This window comes from Panthera leo, chromosome B4 (assembly GCF_018350215.1).
Source record: "Panthera leo isolate Ple1 chromosome B4, P.leo_Ple1_pat1.1, whole genome shotgun sequence".
NCBI classification, from domain to species: domain Eukaryota; kingdom Metazoa; phylum Chordata; class Mammalia; order Carnivora; family Felidae; genus Panthera; species Panthera leo.
In genome coordinates, this window is record NC_056685.1 from 137,381,033 (window position 1) to 137,399,650 (window position 18,618).

The window sequence follows — 18,618 nt, forward strand, 5'->3', positions numbered from 1 at the left end:
GGGCGCCATGCCCAGTGTCTCCAAGGAGGGCATGGTCGTCATGGAGTTAGCCGTCAGCGCAGAGCCTGACGTGGGGCTCGGACCCACAAACCGCGAGATCATGACCTGAGCCGAAGTCGGACGCTTAACCGACTGAGCCGCCCTGGCGCCCCCTGAAACCCTCTTTAAACCCTCGTCGTGTTTTCCCGGCTGTGGTTCCCTGAGCGCACTGCCATGCTGTTTTTCCAAGTCCTTTTTGTCACCGGTAACTTAAATGCTCTGCTCTCCTCCAGCCTCCCGAACGTCCTGCCCTGGCCCTCTGGTTAGATAAACTTTGCTTTTACTCTGATCCATGAAGTGTGTGTGTTGCCCCTAAGACATTTTTGTCTGATTCTCTGTGTGTGAATCTTTCTCCACTGTTAGCGTTTGGGAAGACAGCTTCTGACCTAGCTCCTGGCCGTTTGGAGCATTGCGCTTTGAACGAATGTTCTTGGGAAAATGTGTTGAGCTCCAGAAAGCTCGATTATGAACGTGCTTTACGATCACTTCTGCGTACCTGGCTTGAAATGCGTCAGTTTCTGTCGTTGCAGTTTGAGGACTTAACCTTGTATGAAAACTGTCTGAGAATTTTGAATATATCCGTTATTACTAGAAATATTTCGTATCAAAGTGTCAATCAGTTATTTTGAAGGCTGTGGAAGAAATAGAATACTTATTTAGCTTTTGGTGTTTTATGAGTGACGACGTGTTGTGGTCGTTAATCTGCATCATTTGGTTATGCTGAAACACATCTGTTAACTTTTTGGTTAAAGAGTTAGATAAACCGTGTCCATAAATATATTTAATGCTTCACAGTCACCCTTACTGCTATAACCATGGTTCTAAACAGTATCCTCTTTAGTTCCTAAGACTGGAGACGCCCTCCGGCAGATACGATTCAGAAGTAATTAATAATACGACACAGTCTTTTTAGTTGTCACAGGGGTACTTTGAAGAAGGACGCTGGTAATCTTTGCCTCCGGGTCTTCATACGTTGATCTCTGAGTTTAGATGAGTGGTTTGCTTGACAGTGAGGATGTTTTGTTGGTAACTCGAGAGCTTTTACGGACGAGGTAATCAAGCCCGTGTGCCTTACCAGGCTGTTGGCATATGTTTAAATAAAATGTATGACATGTCCCGTTGCTCTGGTTGATTTTAGCACTTAACGTTCTGAGTAAAACAGTTTAATGTGTTTTCTGTTTATATCTGAACTTGTAGGTCAATTTCATGTTACTGTGAAAATGAAACTTAGATAAAACCTATACAGAGTAGGCCCTTCCTTCCGGTGGAATAAATGAATCATATCAGTACATTTTTCAGAGGTAAAGTTGGAGAAACCTATTTTGAGGTTTTTATTTTCTTTTAGCTGTTAATGGAAACATCGCCTGTGAACCTCTTAAAACATTTTAATATTGCAGCAAATCAAAAATTCAATAAAAAGAAATGTTTTTATGTATAAAACGCCTATAGAGAGATAAGGCTATGTCCATTTTACTATGTTTCTGGTAACCACACTTTTTCCTCCTTTTTTCTTAGGTTCTTGATTATTACAGACCATTTTCTGAAAAGCCCGGAATTGGTGAAAGCCATGTATGCCAAAATGAGCAATCAAGAAAGGTAACCCCAAAAACCAGTGTGGTTTTGAGTATTTAGCATTCCATATAGAGTATCCCGTACACATGAATGAAAAACTGTGTGGTTTCTTAGCTGGCACAAAATCTCTAACTACATGTTTCTGGGTCGGGAATGGTTTTAAATTGGCTGGTTAGCATTACCGCTCGGCCACAACAGGCAGTGATTTACGTGGGGCTGCGGAGTCCAGGTTGATGGCATCGTTCAGTGAGGGCGCGCTCGAAAACTGTGACCGGCACAATGTCAGGCTAGTCCCTTGACGCCTGTCTGTAGATTTGCAACGTGCTCCTGTTCGGTGTGACGATGTGGGACGTGCTCCACCAAAGCTCGTAGGGACCCATGGGTATTTCCGGCAAAGTTGGTGCCCATCTGCCACCTCCCTGCCGTGGCAGTGGGAAGAAGAGTGCCCTCAGAGCCCTGAGACCTTGGCTCCGTGCCTCGTTGTGATGGTGATTCTTCACGTGCCCGTAGCCGGGCCCTTTACCCTGTTGGGGTTCGGTTTCCAGACCTGGACACGGAGAGGACAGTGTGAAACGATTTCCAGTATGACTCCGGCGGCTTGTGGCTTTCCTAGCCTTACTGGAGACACTGCCTCGGGAAACATAAAACTTAACTTAGAAATCCCAGGTCTAATGATGAAAAACTGTAAAAAATGTTAATCTTTTGATTGTAGTCACCATTTGTATAATTGCTGTGGTTTTGAAGTTCTTACGGTATATTTGGCTTCCAACAGTTCCGTGTATGCTCCTTTGTAGTCTTGTTGAGGAACTCTCATATCTTTAATATCTTTGACAAAGAGGAGAAGTTTGTGCTTTTAAAGTCAGTTTAAATGCCATGTTTATGGGGTGCCGGGGTGGCTCAGTCGGTTAAGCGTCCGACTTCGGCTCAGGTCAGGATCTCAGTCCATGAGTTTGAGCCCTGCTGACGGCTCAGAGCCTGGAGCCTGCTTCGGATTCTGTGTCTCCCTCTCTCTCTGACTCTCCCCCGTTCAAGCTCTGTCTCTCTGTGTCTCAAAAATAAACGCTAAAAAAAATAAATAAATAAATAAATAAAAAATAAATAAATAAATGCCGTGTTTATAAACCCAGTGCCCCCGCCCCACCATATGCATACTTCTGTTGCAGAAAAAGAATTATTCGTAGTTTTTGACCTAAAATATGTGACACAAGGAACAGGGCTATAAGTTAGGAAATGGCTTTGCAGTGAGGAATACCTGAATGCGAGGAGAATAATGCCTGGTTGAATTGTATTTTTTTTTTTTAATGTTTATTTATTTTTGAGAGAGAGACAGAGTGTGAGCAGGGGAGGGGCAGAGAGAGAGGGAGATGCAGAATCCCAAGCAGGCTCCAGGCTCCGAGCCGTCAGCGCAGAGCCCGACGCGGGGCTCGTACTCACAGACCGCGAGATCACGACCTGAGCCGAAGTCGGACGCTTAACCGATTGAGACACCCACGTGCCCCTTGAGTTGTATTTTAATATGCAATTTTGTATTCTTCATATTCCTTACAAAAGATCAGTGTTTAGGCTGCTCCATTACGTAACCAAGACGGTGCCAGACTAAACATTTTCCGTTTTTATTTAAAAAAAAGTCGCAGCCACTGCTTCCCTTCATGGAGCGTCTGCTCACGTGTCACCGCCCCTCTTTACTTTTCTTCCAAAGGAGAAGTGCTTTCATTTCCTCGTGTCACTCATTGTACGTCGTATTGTGTCACACACCTGCGTGCTGCCTTGTGACAGCGCCCTTGGGCTGTCAGCCTGAGAGGGAATGGATTTTGTCTTTGGTTCTGGGGTGCCCACGTTTCCCAGACAGTGCTTGGCACGTCACAGGTGCCAGAAAAGGTTGTTGGGATGAAAACATGAGGCAAATGAATTTTGTCTTTTAATGTTTATTTTATTTATTTATCTATTTGTGTGTGTGTGTGTGTGTGTGTGTGACAGAGAGAGTGAGAGAGAGAGAGAGAGAGAGAGAGAATGAGCGGGAGAGGAGCAGAGAGAGGAGGACAGAGGATCCCAAGCAGGCTCCATGCTGACAGCAGAGAACCTCATGTGGGGCTTGATCTCCTGAACCATGAGGTCATGACCTGAGCTGAAGTCAGATACTTAACTGAGCCACCCGGGTGCCCTGCGAATGAATTTTCTTATTGTCGGGAAGGTCTATCCAGTAAGCACGCTTACTCGGGTTATACCGTCTGCTGTGTCGGAAACCTCAGGGTCCCCTTTCGGGTTCCCGGGTCAGTGGCCCTGCTGAGGGCGCCATCCCCGTGTCTGGTGAGCTCGCTCTCACCACACCTTTGCTTTATCCTTACGTCCTCTTTGACTGGACTTCCGCTGTGGCCTTTTAAAAAATTGTGATAGGGCGCCTGGGTGGCTCACTTGGTTGAGCGTCTGACTTTGGCTCGGGTCACGATCTCACAGCTCGTGAGTTCAAGCCCTGTGTCGGGCTCTGTTCTGACAGCTCGGAACCTGGAGCCTGCTTCGGATTCTGTGTCTTCCTCTCTCTCTGCCCCTCCCCCAGTCATGCTCTCTCTCTGTCTCAAAAACAAACATGAAACAAGATTTTAAAAAAGTGTGATAAAGGACACGTAACTTCAGATGTACTACTGTAACCGTGTTCACGTGTGCAGTTTAGTAGCGCTCTGTACACGACACCGTTGTGTGGCCAGCCTCCAGAACTTCCTCATCTTCCAAAACCAGAGCTTCCTTGTTAACGGCTCCCCATCGCCCCTCCCCCAGCCCCTGGCAGCCATCATCTGACTTTCTGTCCCTCTGATATTGATGACAGCGGGTGCCTCCCGTAAGTGGAATCCTGCAGTCTTTGCCCTGTTATGACTGGCTTATTTCACTTATGATAATGTTCTCAAGGTTCGTCCGTGTCGTGGCAGGTGTCAGAATCTCCTTCCCTTTTTTTTGGTTTAAAAAATTTTTTAACTTTCATTCATTTTTGAGAGATAGAGAGGGAGATACAGAATCCGAAGCAGGGTCCAGGCTCCAAGCTGTCGGCACAGAGCCCTTCCCGGGGGCTCGAACCCACGAGCTGCGAGATCATGACCTGAGCTGAAGTTGGATGCCTAACCGACTGAGCCACCCGGGCGCCCCTCTCCTTCCTTTTGCAAGGCTGAATCCTCTTCCGTTGTGTGGATGGACCACGTTTTGTTTACCCACTCATCCGTCGGTGGACACTTAGGTTGCTTCTGCTGTTCAGCTCTCCTGAATCAGGCTGCCATGACCATGGCAGGGCAGCGGCCTAGAGTCCGATTGTTCCGATGTTTGTTTCCCGTTCTCTGTTACCTACCGTACTGCCGGCATGGATCTCGCCCTGCCATTTCAGTGGCAGGTCCTGCCTGCCCAGGACGCGGTTAAATTCCGTGGTGTGGCTCTTTGAGGCCCTTTATAATGTTGCTTCATTTCCAACCCCTGCCCCCTCTCTCCCGGTCACCACACTGTGGCAACAGAGAACTCCTCTCAGTTCTTGAGGCCTTCCCTGTACTTGCTTGCCTTTGCATGTGTCCTTTTCTCTGCCTGGAACGTCCTGGCCCCCGCCTCTCCTCCTCGTGAATGTACAGCTGACCCTTGAGCCCATGGATGTGAACTGCACAGGTCCACTTATGTGCCAGGTTTTTCCAGTAAGTATAGGACTGTAAGTGTATTTTCTCCTCTTCCTTCTGTTTTCTTTTTTTTCTTCAATTTAAAAAAAATTTTTATTTATCTTTTTTTTTCAAAAGCTTTTTTTTTTTTTTTTTTTGATGTTTATTTATTTTTGAGAGAGAGAGAGAGACAGACAGAGCATGAATGGGGAAGGGCCACAGAGAGGGAGACACAGAATCTGAAGCAGGCTCCAGGCTCCGGGCTGTCAGCACAAAGCCCGTTGCGGGGCTCGAACTCACAAACCGCGAGATCATGACCTGAGCCGAAGTTGGACGCTCAACCCTCAACCGACTGAGCCACCCAGGCACCTCTTCATCTTTTTTTTATTAGACACAGAGCACGAGCAAGGGTGAAGCGCAAAGGAGAGAGAGAGAGAGAGAGAGAGAGAAAGAAAATCTTAGGCAGAGTACATGCTCAGGGTGGAGCCTGACCCAGAGCTTGATCCCACAACTCTGGGATCATGACCTGAGCCAAAATCAAGAGTCGACCCTTAACCAGTTGAGCCTCCCAGGCGACCCCCCACCTTATGGTTTTCTTAATAACCTTTTTTTTTTCTCTAGCTTACTTTATTGTAAGAATATAGTATATAACACATCTAACATCCAAAATATGTGTTAATCAACTTATGTTATTGGTAATGCTTCTTGTCAGTAGTGGGCCATTAGTAGTTAAGTTTGGGGGGAGTCAAAAGTGAAATATGGATTTCTAACCCTATAGGGGGTCGCTGCCTCTGTCCCCTGTGTTGTTCGGGGTCAGCTGTACAGTCGTGCATTTAGGTCCTTTTCAGAGCTCATCTGAGCTTTTTGTGGTGACCGCCTCGAACAGTTGGCGGAAGGGCCTGAGGCCTCAGTGCTGATGGTGTCTGTGCTGGTGTGTGTGCAGGGGGGTGGGGGGGAGGGCGCAGGGAGGAGGGGAGTGGGGGGGCTCAGCAGAGGCACTCCGTCTGTGATCGAGGAGAGGCTCTTGGGTTCCCCGCAGACCCCTTTTCAGGCAGTAACGGGGAATTCTGCGCTCAGAGTGGTACGTTTGCAGGTTAATAGGATGGAAAAGATTGAGTTTTTCTCAACAGGGACAGGCAGTGAATGAACGTGCTTCCTGTGCATCTAGAATGGATGTTCTAGATGGCCGCCACCTCTGTGGCGGCGCTGAGACCGTGTCCTGTGTTTTGTGGTTCCCGTGAGGGGCTCCGCTCGAGAACCCTGTGGGGATACGTGGTGCTTCCCCCGAATCGCCTGAGGAGGTGCCCTGGCCGCGGCCCCCGCCTGCTGAATTGCAGTGGCCCGTCGGGTTAGCGGCTGCTAGATTTAAAATCGTGTGAGGATCGGTCAGTGAAACGGGCGGTGTGTTCATTAAGTGCCTGCCGCTGGTCCCTGGGGCCTCGAGGTGACAGCGAGACACCGCCCCTGCCTTTCGTGTGGGTGGGCCTGGCCGGAAGGTGCTGGGCGTGTTTTGCTGCCCTTTCCTGGAGCAGCTGCTTTGGGCTGTGCCCTCGGTTGACTCCAGGCCGCTTGGTGAGAAGTGGTGGCTGCGGAGTCCCAGGCAGTTCCCGTGACTGATTGGCAGAAATGAGGGTCTGCGCTTACGCAGTTCTCTGGTCCCCCTTCCCAGCGAGTCGCACTATCGTTAGATTGACACAGCTGCCCTCGGAAAACACTGTTGCAGTTTCCAGGCTTGTGACGTCTGTAGCAGGGTAACGCGCACAGCGGCGGTGGTTCCGTGGCTCACTGCTTTGGAGAATTACCTCCTCTTGTGCAGCTGTGTTTCTTCTGTCGAATAGGGGTACGGCTGGTAGCCTCCCCGTGACGTGGCCGTAACTAACTGAAGCGTAGGATGAAGGGAGCAGTGCCTGGCATGCGGTCATCACTCAGTCAGTGAGTTGCTTCTGTGCTCCTGCTCTTCCGCGTCCTTGACTTTCCCTCCCGGTAGCACCCTACAGCCTTTTCACTTCATCCTCGAGAGACCCCGCGACATAGGTGTCATTCTTGCCATTTTCCACGTCGGGATCTGAGGCTTTGTGGGTTAAGGTATTTGCCCTGCAAAGGTGGCCGGCCTAGTGTTTGGACTCAGCGTGTCTGATGCCAGGATCAGCAGTCTCCTTCCCCGCCACACAGGAATCTCGTATGCCTGTAACTTAGGGATTAGCGAGGTTAGTTCGGCCACGGCTTTGTGCCTGCCTGCATCTTGGTTAGCTTGTCCAGGTTAATACAGGTTTTGGCCTTTATGGCACACCATTCAACAGATGGTATCCGTGGGGCGGTCCAGATGTAAATTCCCAGTTCGTTGGGGCCATCAGCCCTTAGTTGAATTGCAGACATTTTTTTTTTTAATTTTTTTTTTAACGTTTATTTATTTTTGAGACAGAGAGAGACAGAGCAGGAACGGGGGAAGGGCCAGAGAGAGAGGGAGACACAGAATCCGAAGCAGGCTCCAGGCTCCGAGCCGTCAGCACAGAGCCCGACTTGGGGCTCGAACTCATGAACCGTGACATCGTGACCTGAGCCGAAGTTGGACGCCCAACTGACTGAGCCACCCAGGAGCCCCAAATTGCAGACATTTTATTTCCAGAAGGAGAGACTATTATTACGTGCCCTGCTCATAGAACTCACGCCCTTACAAGCTCCCCCTGCTTCTTGGTACCTCACTCCAGTCCCCCCACAACCACCTTACCCATTTCAGGGTGGTACAGGTGTGCCTATTAACACTAAGCCTGCATTGGGCACCTGGGTGGCTCAGTCGGTTGAGCGTCCGACTTCGGCTCAGGTCATGATCTCACGGTTTGTGGTTCGGGCCCCGCGTCGGGCTCTGTGCTGACAGCTCAGGGCCTGGAGCCCGCTTCGGATTCTGTGTCTCCTTCTCTCTTTGCCCCTTCCCTGCTCATGCTTTGTCTCACTCCGTTTCTCAAAAATAAATGAACGTAAAAAAAAAAAAAAAATTGAGCTTGCATTAATCTAAGCAGGACTTTCAGATATAAATTTTGCTATAGAATTTTCCCTTAAATGTATATATTTCCCTTATATGTATCTCTCTCTCTCTCTCTTTCTCTCTCTCTTTCTCTCTCTCTCTCTCTCTCTCTATATATATATATATATATTATTATTATTATTTTAATGAAATGGGAATCCTGATTTTGAGGGCAGACTGTGTAACTATTTAATCAGAAGTGAATCAGAAATAGAATGCTAATGACAGCCAGGGGTCGAGAGAGAAAATTACAGAAGCTTCGGTCTGCATTAAGGGGTGTGTCCGGAGAGCCTGTGGCAGCCCGAGTGAGGACTTCTGGGTTGAAGAAGGATGGGGGACTCTCACACTGATGTGTGACTTTAGATAGCTAGTCTCTGACGTCTCGCCCTTTCGTTCTTCACCTCTGGGAGAGTCACCAAGTCAGTGAGTGAGTAGCACTGGTATTTTGTTCTGTTTCCAAGGAAGTGTCTAGAGTGGTTCCCCTGCAACTGGAAGGAGTCAGGCTTCCCGCATGACATCCCCCGGTCCCTGATCACACGGTACTTTTCAGTACACATGTTTTCTGGCTTAGAAATGGAGGGGCAGATGTAATCCACCGTTAAAATACATGATTTCGGAAAAAAAACTCTTCCTTGAGCTGTTAAGTCCCACGCGTGAGTCCCACATTTTGATGAGACGGATGGTTTTTGATGGTGGCTAGATGTAGGGGGGGGTTGGGCAGTTAGATGGGGCCTCTGGTTGGGCCGGCCCCCTTGTAAATGGCAGACGAAAGTGTTTGGACCCGCTCCCTAATGATGGGAGCCGTTAAAGGTTTTTATTGACAGATAACAGAATAGAAGTCAGATCATTTAATGAAGTATAACTGATTCTCAGGTGATAGTTAAACTTGACTTGTAGTTTTTTATTTTGAACATTCATGTTCTGGTTTTTCCTCCCCGCCCCCCCCCCCCCCCCCCCAATCACTTAAGTCCTCGTCTGCTCTGCTGTCCCATGTTACAGTCACACAGTAGAGGTGCTTCGCCCGAGCAGGGAGGAGTGTGAGGGGTGGACGGCCTCTGGTGAGCCTGTAATGAAGGCAGCGTCTGCATCTATTACCTTATCTGGCAGCTGCCGCTTCCAGGCCTCCCTCCGTGTGTCCCCTGGGACTCCAGGGCCTTCCTGCTTCGGCCTGATGAACTTGGGTACCACCCTGGGCCTACTCTTTCTATCTTGGACCTCACACAACCCCTTCAGGGTCTGCTCCTCCTTTTTGTGTGCTCTGTTCTGAGTCCACGAGGCGCTGAGTTCCCTGAAACCACAGCTTATGACCTGTCATACCTAGCAGCCGTTGTCACGCTTTCCCAGTTTAAAAAGAATATTTTTAGTGCAGACATCTGGGTTCCTTTTGGATCATACCTAGTAGGTAGCCTCCTCCCCAGCGTTCCCAGAAAGTCGACCTGCCTGGGGAAAGCGGAAAGCCTGGCTTTACGGCCTGAGAGCACCCCATTCATTTTTAAAGCTTCTGTGTGAATAAGGGAAAACAAAAATAACCCTAGTACTGCACTGTTTGTTGTTCTTTTGTACTCAGTTGAGGGGGTCATCTGTTTCATTTTGGATTAATAATTGCTGTAAGAAATCTGAAGGTTTTAGGAGTTTTGAAAACCAGTAAGGTCTGTGTATGATTTTTTTTTTCTCCCCAGAAGGATGATCTTTCCCATCATTTGGCAAAAATACAGGAAGAGTTTGGTATAGTTTCATTTCATGCTTGAAACTTGCAAATTCTTTTTTTTGTTTGTTTGTTTGGTAAGAAACGCTCCAAGCCTCCTGTAAGTGAATTACCCCTATTTGCTAAGCATTCCTGTCCTTTCTGGTTTAAAAATAAATGAGAATTATACATGTAATCTCAAGTCAGAGCGTAATTTTGAGAAACATCCTGCTTGGTTTATGCTGGATAGATTGCCCTGGGTGAGACTTGTTTTTTTTTCTCAGAGAAGGAAAGAGTTTGTTGAATAGAAATACTTATGGGATAATACAAGTGTTGATGTAAAATCAAATAGGTCTGGTCTTCAGATTTATGTCTTGGTAAACTAAAATGATGAAATAAACAAAGCCAGCCTTCCCAGGAAGGACAGCGAAGTGAGTGGCTGAGGCCTGTGGCCCAGGAGTGAGAGCTGGAATCCTGTGTCTGGGTCCTGATGCAGCTCGGCACGTGTGATACGGGGCGTGTGAATTGGCCTCACTGAGCCCTGTTTGCCGTTCTTAGTGCAGGCCAGTGGCAGTGCCTGTCTCTTGGAGTGTCGGTAGAGTAAATGAGATCCGTGTGTGTAAAGTGCTCAGTAGCCCAGGAGTGAGCTGTGAATGGATGTGAGTCCCCTGAACTTCGCTGTTGTTGATATTGTGGACGTGTTATAACACTTGACAGCGTTTCTGAAATAACTGAATTAAGGGCTCACAGTAAAGGGCATATAACGGGGGCTCGTTTCTGTAGCCACGTCACATCAGAGAAGTCAAGGTTTGAAAAAACACGTAACTGATGAAGATTGATTTTATTCACAAAAAATATTTGCCCTAGTTAGACATCATAAACAAAGTAAGGAATTTAAAAAATTAAAACATCCTCTTAAAAATGCGCTCTATAAATATTTTTAGTATGGTGCAATTTCAATATTTCGTATTTATGTAAAATTTTTTTATGTTTCACAGAGTTACCTTGTTGGACCTTATGATAGCGAAAATCGTGGGTGATGAGCCACTGACCAAGGATGACATCCCTGTGTTTTTGAGCCATGCCGAGTTGATTGCAAGCACGTTTGTGAATCAGTGCAAGATCGTGCTGAAACTGACCTCTGAGCAGCACGCTGACGATGAGGTACGAGGACAGGTTTCATAACCTTGGTTGAGAGAGGGAAAGGGAGATTTTCGGACCTAGTCTGGTCCTCCACGAGAATTTCTCTTTTAAAGCTTTAAAATATAGTGCGTAAGTAACATACGGACTGAGTGTGCCCCACCTCCAAATTCGTATGTTGAAAGTCTGGTGGCCCATGTGATGCTGTTCGGAGGTGGGGCCCGTGGGATGTTTGAGGTCCTGAGGGCGGAGCCCTCGTGAATGGGATTAGTGCCCTTACGCGAGAGACCCCGGAAGGATCCCTTGCCCCTTCCACCACGTGAGGACATGGTGCGGTTGGCCATCTGCAGCCCGGAAGAGGGCCTTCATTGGAACCCAGCCGTGCAGGCACCCTGACCGTGGACTTGAGCCTCCAGAACTGTGAGGCATAAATGTTGTCTCTGAGCCCTCCAGTCTGCGGTGTTCTGTTACAGTGGCCCGAATGGATGAGGACAGTATCCTCGGTTTGGAACAGTTAGGAAAACACAGGTAAGGGAAGACAGTGCCTGTCTTCCTACCATCCAGAGTTAACGACTTGAAACAAAAATCTGGTTAACGTATTTTTCCAGGCAGCTAACATCAAATACATGCATGCACACGTGCACAAACATGTATTCTGAAAAATGAAACCATGCTGTGCTTTTTGTAAGTTTCTGTTTTTTCTTCTACGGAATGTAAGTTTTATGAGGGTAAAAGTTTTGACTCTTACGTTCCAATGTTCATGGTACACAGTAGGCATTTAGTATTGGCTGACTGCATAAACAGTCCATTGTGAATGTCGTGAGAAAAGCCAGGGTAGCATTGTAAGTAAAGAACTTGCCACAGCTTGCCCGTCTGGCATTCAGGTTGTTCCCACTTGTGCTCACTGTCGCCAGGGCTGTGGTACATGCCTTCACAGGTACATCTTTGTACGTTTCCCTCGTATTAGCCTCGGCGTGAAATTGCTGCCTGTAAGGGTGTATCCCGTTTTAAAGCTTCTGGTACACATTTTAAATTGCCTTCCAGAAAGTTTGTTTCTTCTGTCCTTGTAGGAGATTCGCGATCATACACCAGCCTGGTCAGCTTCTTCAAGTATCTTTTTTTATTCTCCTCAAGGCTGCCCTGGATCATTCGAGTCTTTACCAAGGGGATGGAAGCTAGTTTATGCCGATTCCGCTTCCCTTCTCTTTGCGTGAGGAATTCTCTTTATTTTTGTCTGTCCCATCTTCCTTCCCCCCTGTCTTAAAGTTAGAATGGTTCTTTCTCTGGAATACTACTCAACAGTAGAAAGGGATGTGTTTGTCACACAGGCAGAGAGGAATCGCAAACCTGCTGCATGAGGGTAGCCAGAGTAGAGCGCGAAACTTACCAATAATAACAAAGCCTGCGAAAGGTCATCAGGGGCTGGAGGTGGAGGGGTAGAATTGATTGTGGGGGGCACGAGGGAACGTTTTGGGTAATGGAAAGGTTGTACCTGGCTGTGTATGTCGACACAACTCTGTAGCATACACTCAAGGTGGGCGTATTTTTATTGTGTCAAGTATACGTCCTCGGTAACACTGACATCTGTGGGAATGATGGGTGGGAGGGGCTGCCCTCCACAGGACCACCCACCATGCGGATCCATAGCGTTTTCCAGGGAGCTGTGCGTGATGCCACGAACCTCTTAGCTTCCCTTGTAACCGCGGGCCGTGGTTAGGACTTCACTGTGACGGTAGATTTCCTTCTCGGTGAATGTACCGTGTTTCAAGGTTACTTTGCTGTGGATTTTCTGTGCCGCGTTCCTACAGACCACATTTGCGCTCGCGGGCAAAGCTGGTACTTTCATTCTCATTTCTGTGCTACAAGAGCCAAATCTCGACTTCCTACTGCCTTTCCTTCCTGGAGATAGATTTGCCTTTGTTTCCAGTAGGAGGAGCAGTGAGCTGTGCTTCTAAAAAGTTTCAAAAATCAATTCTCCAGGAGACAGAAAAGGAACTAAAACTTAGTACTTGGTTAAGACCCAGCTTTCAACTTTTTCAGGGCACTTGTATTTATAGTACAGATAATTTCAATATTGTCATAAGAAATGACCTGATGAAACTAGTTTTTTTAATGTTTATTTTCTTTGAGAGAGAGACAGACAGACAGTGTGAGTGGGTACGGGCAGAGAGAGAGGGACACACAGGATCGGAAGCAGGCTCCAGGCTCTGAGCTGTCAGCACAGAGCCTGACATGGGGCCCAGACTCAGACACCACAAGATCATGACCTGAGCCAAAGTCGGATGCTTAACCAACGAAGCCACTCAGGCGCCCGATGGAACTTTCTATATTGAGGAAAGTTTGTGTATTTTTTTCAGATAGTTTCATTTCTAAGATGGGAGGAAATACTGTATATTAATAGATAGAAATTAACTTAAGTTTATTGACTTATTTTGAGAATGAGCAGGCAGGCGTGGGGCAGAGAGGGAGAGAAAGAATCCCAAGCCGGCCCCGTGCTGTCAGCACAGAGCCTGATGCAGGACTGGAACTTACGAACCGCAAGGTCATGACCTGAGCCAAAACTATAGGAGTCAGACCAACTGAGCCACCCAGGTGCACCAATAGATAAAAATGTATAGACCGTTTTCTTTTGAGAACTGTCCTATCTTCCTTCCCTTCTGTCTTAAAGCCAGAACGGGTAGAATGGTTCTTTCCCCAGTAGTTCACTTTTTAAAAACTCATTAACCCCTACCCTCCTGATTTGTGCACGTTACCGTATGTGTGTTCTCCTTTAAGTTAGAAGGTTTTAAAAAAGCCACAGTAGTTTTTAAGAAGACCTCTAACCTCAATATTTCGATATACCCTATAGCCAGTGGCTGCCGGGGCTGGCCTGTACTGACTTCTGAGTCCATCGTTAAATGTTCGGAAACTTACACCGTGGAAACCAGCAAATGCGCTGATCGGGGCTCCCCACTCCTGCCTCCTCTCCCTGTCTCCCCCAGCCAGCAGACAGCAAACCACCGCGTTTACCCGGCTGGGGTATCCGTAGGACAGGATACCCAGGAAGGTTCTTACCATGCTGCGGCTGAAAAATTGGAACGAAAAGTCGTGTTTGTATCACCTGTGTGTTAATTTACGTAATTGTGTGCCTCTAAAATCCTGAGGGTTTTTTTTTTTTTTTTTTTTTTTTTTTCCATGCCGCCGTAGTGAAAATAGTCTTAGGTTCTCACATTAATGTGCGTGCTTCTGCCTTTGGTATTTTGCGTGTACTCTTTTTTCTAGTTTCTGATACATTTTTGTCGCTCCTAGTGTGCTGTTTATCTCGTAGGACTGACGGGTCAGTTAGCTTTGTCTCGAGCCTTCGTCTTGTTGCTTGTGGTGAGCCTGGCCTTTCCTCTGAAAGTGAAAAATATTTCCTTCAGTTTTGTATTTTCTTGTATTTGTCCATTAGGAAAATGATGTTCGGGTTGTGGGTTTCTCATCCTGTTTCCCTCCGCGTTCCCCAGCTTCAGTCGTAATATGTTTCTGTAGTAGGCATTTGAACGAGAACGGGTAATCTTTTATTCCACAGACTGATAAGGGATTAAATATTTGTGCTATGCAGATAATACTTGCTTATTAAATAAAAAAAGTTCACACCGAAGTCAGCGAAACAAAAAGTCCTCATTCTCGCCCAGCCCTCCTGTCTTCTGCGGATATATTAGCGTGTACTTTTTTCTTTTCCTTTCAGAGTTTTTTGTACGTACACGCCTGTGTTTTGCCTCTCTTGGTTTGTTCCAGTACTGCTTTTTCTGTGTGTCTTGTGCACTTCCTCCTCCTTCACAGGTGAACAGTGTCTCACTAGATCGATCTGCCAGAACTTTCTCATTGACCGTCTGTCAACATACACCTCAGTCGCCTCCAGGGTTTTGTTTTAAAAACCTTTTCACAGATAATGCTCCGGTGTAGGTGTCTCTGCAGTTTTGGACCAGCAGATCTGGAATTATAAATTCCTGGAAGTCGAATCGCTGAGTCAGAGTCTGTTTATTTAAAAATTTTAGGAATATTTCTAAATGCCGTACCAACAGAGCATGAGAGTATGTGGGTTTGCAGCCTTTCACTAATCTGATTTGATTACCATTTCTCGTTAATTGTTTCGTTGTCCAGCATGTTCATTTTTTTGTGTGTCAGTTTACCTTTTAAAATAAAGTTATTAGTGAGCATTTTCAGAAAATTAGTGTTTTTGTCACATATGCAGGAAACTTTTCTTTCCCCAGAGTTAATTGTTTGTTTGAATTTATTTATGATATTCTTAGCCTTTTACAAGTTTTAATTTTTGTTTTTAATCTAGTTAGGCTTACCAATTTTATCCTTCTGGTTTCTGAAGTTGTTTTAGTTTTTTGTTTTTGTTTTTTTTACATATTTTATAAAGCCATCTCCAGTTAGACTGTGGAAATACGCACCTGTATATTTTAGGGGTTTTTTTTTTTTGGTATTCTGTCCACATTTTTAACTGGCCTTGAATTTATTTTTGAGTAAGGAGTGAAGTATAGATCCAAGTGAATTATTTATGTCTTGATGATCCAAGAGTATATAATCTTTGGTAAAGGACGGCTTGGATTTGAATCTTGATTTCCTTTATCATTGGTGTCTGATCTTCATCTTGGAAAAGTTACTTACCCTCTGTGCCTCCGTTTCTATACCAGTAAGATGAATGGTATTTTTTTTAATGTTTAGTTATTTATTTTGAGAGAGAGGTGGGGGTGGGGGGGAAGCGCGTGCGGGAGTTCGCACAGGGGAGGGACAGAGGAAAAAGGAGAGAGAGAATCCCAAGCAGGCTCCGCATCATTAACACAGAGCCCGACGACATGGAGCTTGGGGCTAGTGAGATCATAACCTGAGCGAAAACTAGGAGTTGGACGCTTACCGACCGAGCCACTGAGGCACCCCAAGACAAGTGGTATTTCATGTAGGCATTTAGTATGCTGACTGGTACATAGTGTTTCCCAAATATTAGCTGTTAATTGTTGTATCAATGCCATTTAGTGAGTAATCTCATCCTTTCCATTAATTTTAATGTTACTTCTGTCATATATTAAATTCTTATATAATTTTGGATCCCTTTCTGTATTTCCAACGTTTTACAGAGAGAACCAGTGAGATATCAACAACCGTCAAAGAAGTCAAAGAGCTACGTGTTTTATAGGCACTGAAGGCCTGCTGGAATGACTTAAACATAGATGCAAACGCTGGTCTGCGCACAAGGCAGTAATTAATTACATTCCAGCCAGACACAAGTGATCTGCCTTTCTGTAGATAAGAGTCATTTGCATAATTATCAGTTTTCCCCAACGTTAAATTTTGTAAGGGTGAAGTTAATCTCGCCAGATGGTCTAGATGGGAGACAAATCTTTCTTCCCCCTCTTGTGTCCATTGCAGAGTCCTGTTCCTTTGATGTGCCTGTGTCTTTTTTCCCCAGAGCCCAATTTAATGAATATGGTTTTATAATACTTGTAAGTAGCAGAAGGACATCTCACTCATTCCTCTTATTTTTTTTATTATTTTTTAAGTTTATTTATTTATTTTGAGAGAGAGAGAGAGAGAGAGAGAGAGAGAGAGAATGAGTAGGGGAGGGGCAGAGAAAGGGAGAGAAAATCCCAAGCAAGCTCTGTGCTGTCAATGCGGAGCCCGACTCGGGGCTCAAGCCCACCAACTGTGAGATCGTGACCTGGGCCGGAACCAAGAGTTGGATGCTCAACCAACCGAGCCCCCAGGCTCCCCATCCTGCTTTTTAAGAGAATATTTTTCCTAGCTGTTTTTTCATTATTAGTTTCCAAATGCACATTAGAAACACATTAGTAATAAAAGGATTCTAATGACTAAAATTGGGAATGTGTTAGGTGGAGATAAATTAATTTTCACTGGGGTTGATTTCAGTTAATGTCCTAGAATTTAGGAGCTGGAAGGAAACTTCTAGATTATCTCTTCCAACCCTCTGATTTTACTGTTATCTCTTTATCATGGAAAATTTCCAGCAACTAAGAGAAAAAAGTATCCTGCAAGCCCATGCCCTGCATCAGCAGCTCTCCTCTCCGTTCATTACTTTTCTTGTTTTGTCCACAATCCCACCGTCCGCCCTGCGTTGAAACAAAATTCCCACGTGTTTCATCAGCCCGATGTTTTATGTGTTAAAAGGTGATGAGTCACACAGAAGTAAACTACAGTTAGCACACACCTAAAAAATTAGCAATGTAATTATAATACTCAGACTTTTCCCATTATCCAGTAATTTTGTTCTAGTTTATTCCTTTGAATCACGATACAAATAAAGTCCATGCACTGCAATCAGTTGCTGTATCTCAGATATCCTTTAATATCTATGGTCTCCTTTCTTGCCCTGCCCCCACCCCCCCCCCCTAGTTCTTTCTTTTTTTTTTTTTTTTGCGAGTTCTTGATGGAAGAAACTGGGTTGTCTTATCTGTAGAGTTTTCTACAGTTTGGATTTTGAGTGTAACTCCATGGTGGTGTTTAACATATTCTTCTTCTTTTCCTGGCATTTCCTGTGACTGATAATTAGTTCCAGAAACCTGTTCACATTTGGTTAGGTTTTTGTGTCTTTTTTTTCCAATAGTGTTTTATTGTTGGCGATGAGTGCCTTCATCAAGAGGCACGTGACGTCCGGTTGTCTCTTTCTGTGATGTTAGCACTTGTAAATGACTGTTCCCTAGATCCCTTCATTCTTTGGGCATTGCAGATGGTGGTATCTTGACTTTTATCATTCAGAAACTTCTCTTAATCCGCTATTAGGTTACCCACAGTACACCGTGTTTATGAAAAGTACAACAAATGCTTGTTTTTTTCCTCCCCCTTTGATTATCAGTCTTCAGAGTAAGGAGTTGGTTTTGTGGCATCATCCAGAGGTGATGAGTGAATTGTTTAGGTTTTCATCACCATCGTGAAGTCATGGTTTTAAAGCCACTTGATTTATCTTCCGTCCACTTTAGCTCTAATTCTTCCTGATGTCCTAATGTGCCATTGCTGGCCAGTGGGACCTTCTTCAGGTTGTTTCTGGTTCCTTCTGAGGGGATCCCGATAGTCGCTCCTAGTTTCTTTGCTCTCTCTGGCATGTATTCTGCCCCAGCCCTCGAACCGATCAGCCTCTTCTGGAAGGAGGAATGGTATCTGGCGATGACAAACAAGGCATTAAAAATAGGCGTTGTTTCTTGCTGTTTATTTTGAGATTTCAGAATGGTAGATTAAAATACTACCTTTAAATCTTCTAACTGGAGAAAAATAACTACACAGTTAGAGTTAACCCATCCGAGTAATTTATTTTTCTTTTGAAGAGTGTTATCTTTATGACCTAAATGTATAGCATCTACCACATTTTGTCAAATAGCGTGTACTTTAGAAACTAGGGTCGAAATCTGCAGAGGATTGGATTTTTGACGTTTTATTCAGATCACCTAATGCCATATGGTTGGTAGTTGGTAGTCTCTTGTTCGTGTAGCCCATTTGATGATCAATTATTACGTGAACTGACATTTTCAAATAATACTATCTTTCTCTACCTTCCACCA

At 45.6% G+C, this 18,618-nt stretch overlaps 1 protein-coding gene across 2 annotated transcripts in view; it reads left to right on the top strand.

Annotated features, from left to right (window-relative positions):
* The window catches only part of ATXN10 (ataxin 10), a 165,850-nt gene that overhangs the window by 54,122 nt on the left and 93,110 nt on the right, over positions 1–18,618 (top strand). For both annotated transcript variants that reach the window (XM_042948115.1, XM_042948116.1), the window contains exons 6-7: positions 1,555–1,635; positions 10,939–11,104. In XM_042948115.1, coding sequence (XP_042804049.1) covers positions 1,555–1,635; positions 10,939–11,104 — 247 coding nt within the window. The remainder of the gene's footprint in view (positions 1–1,554; positions 1,636–10,938; positions 11,105–18,618) is intronic.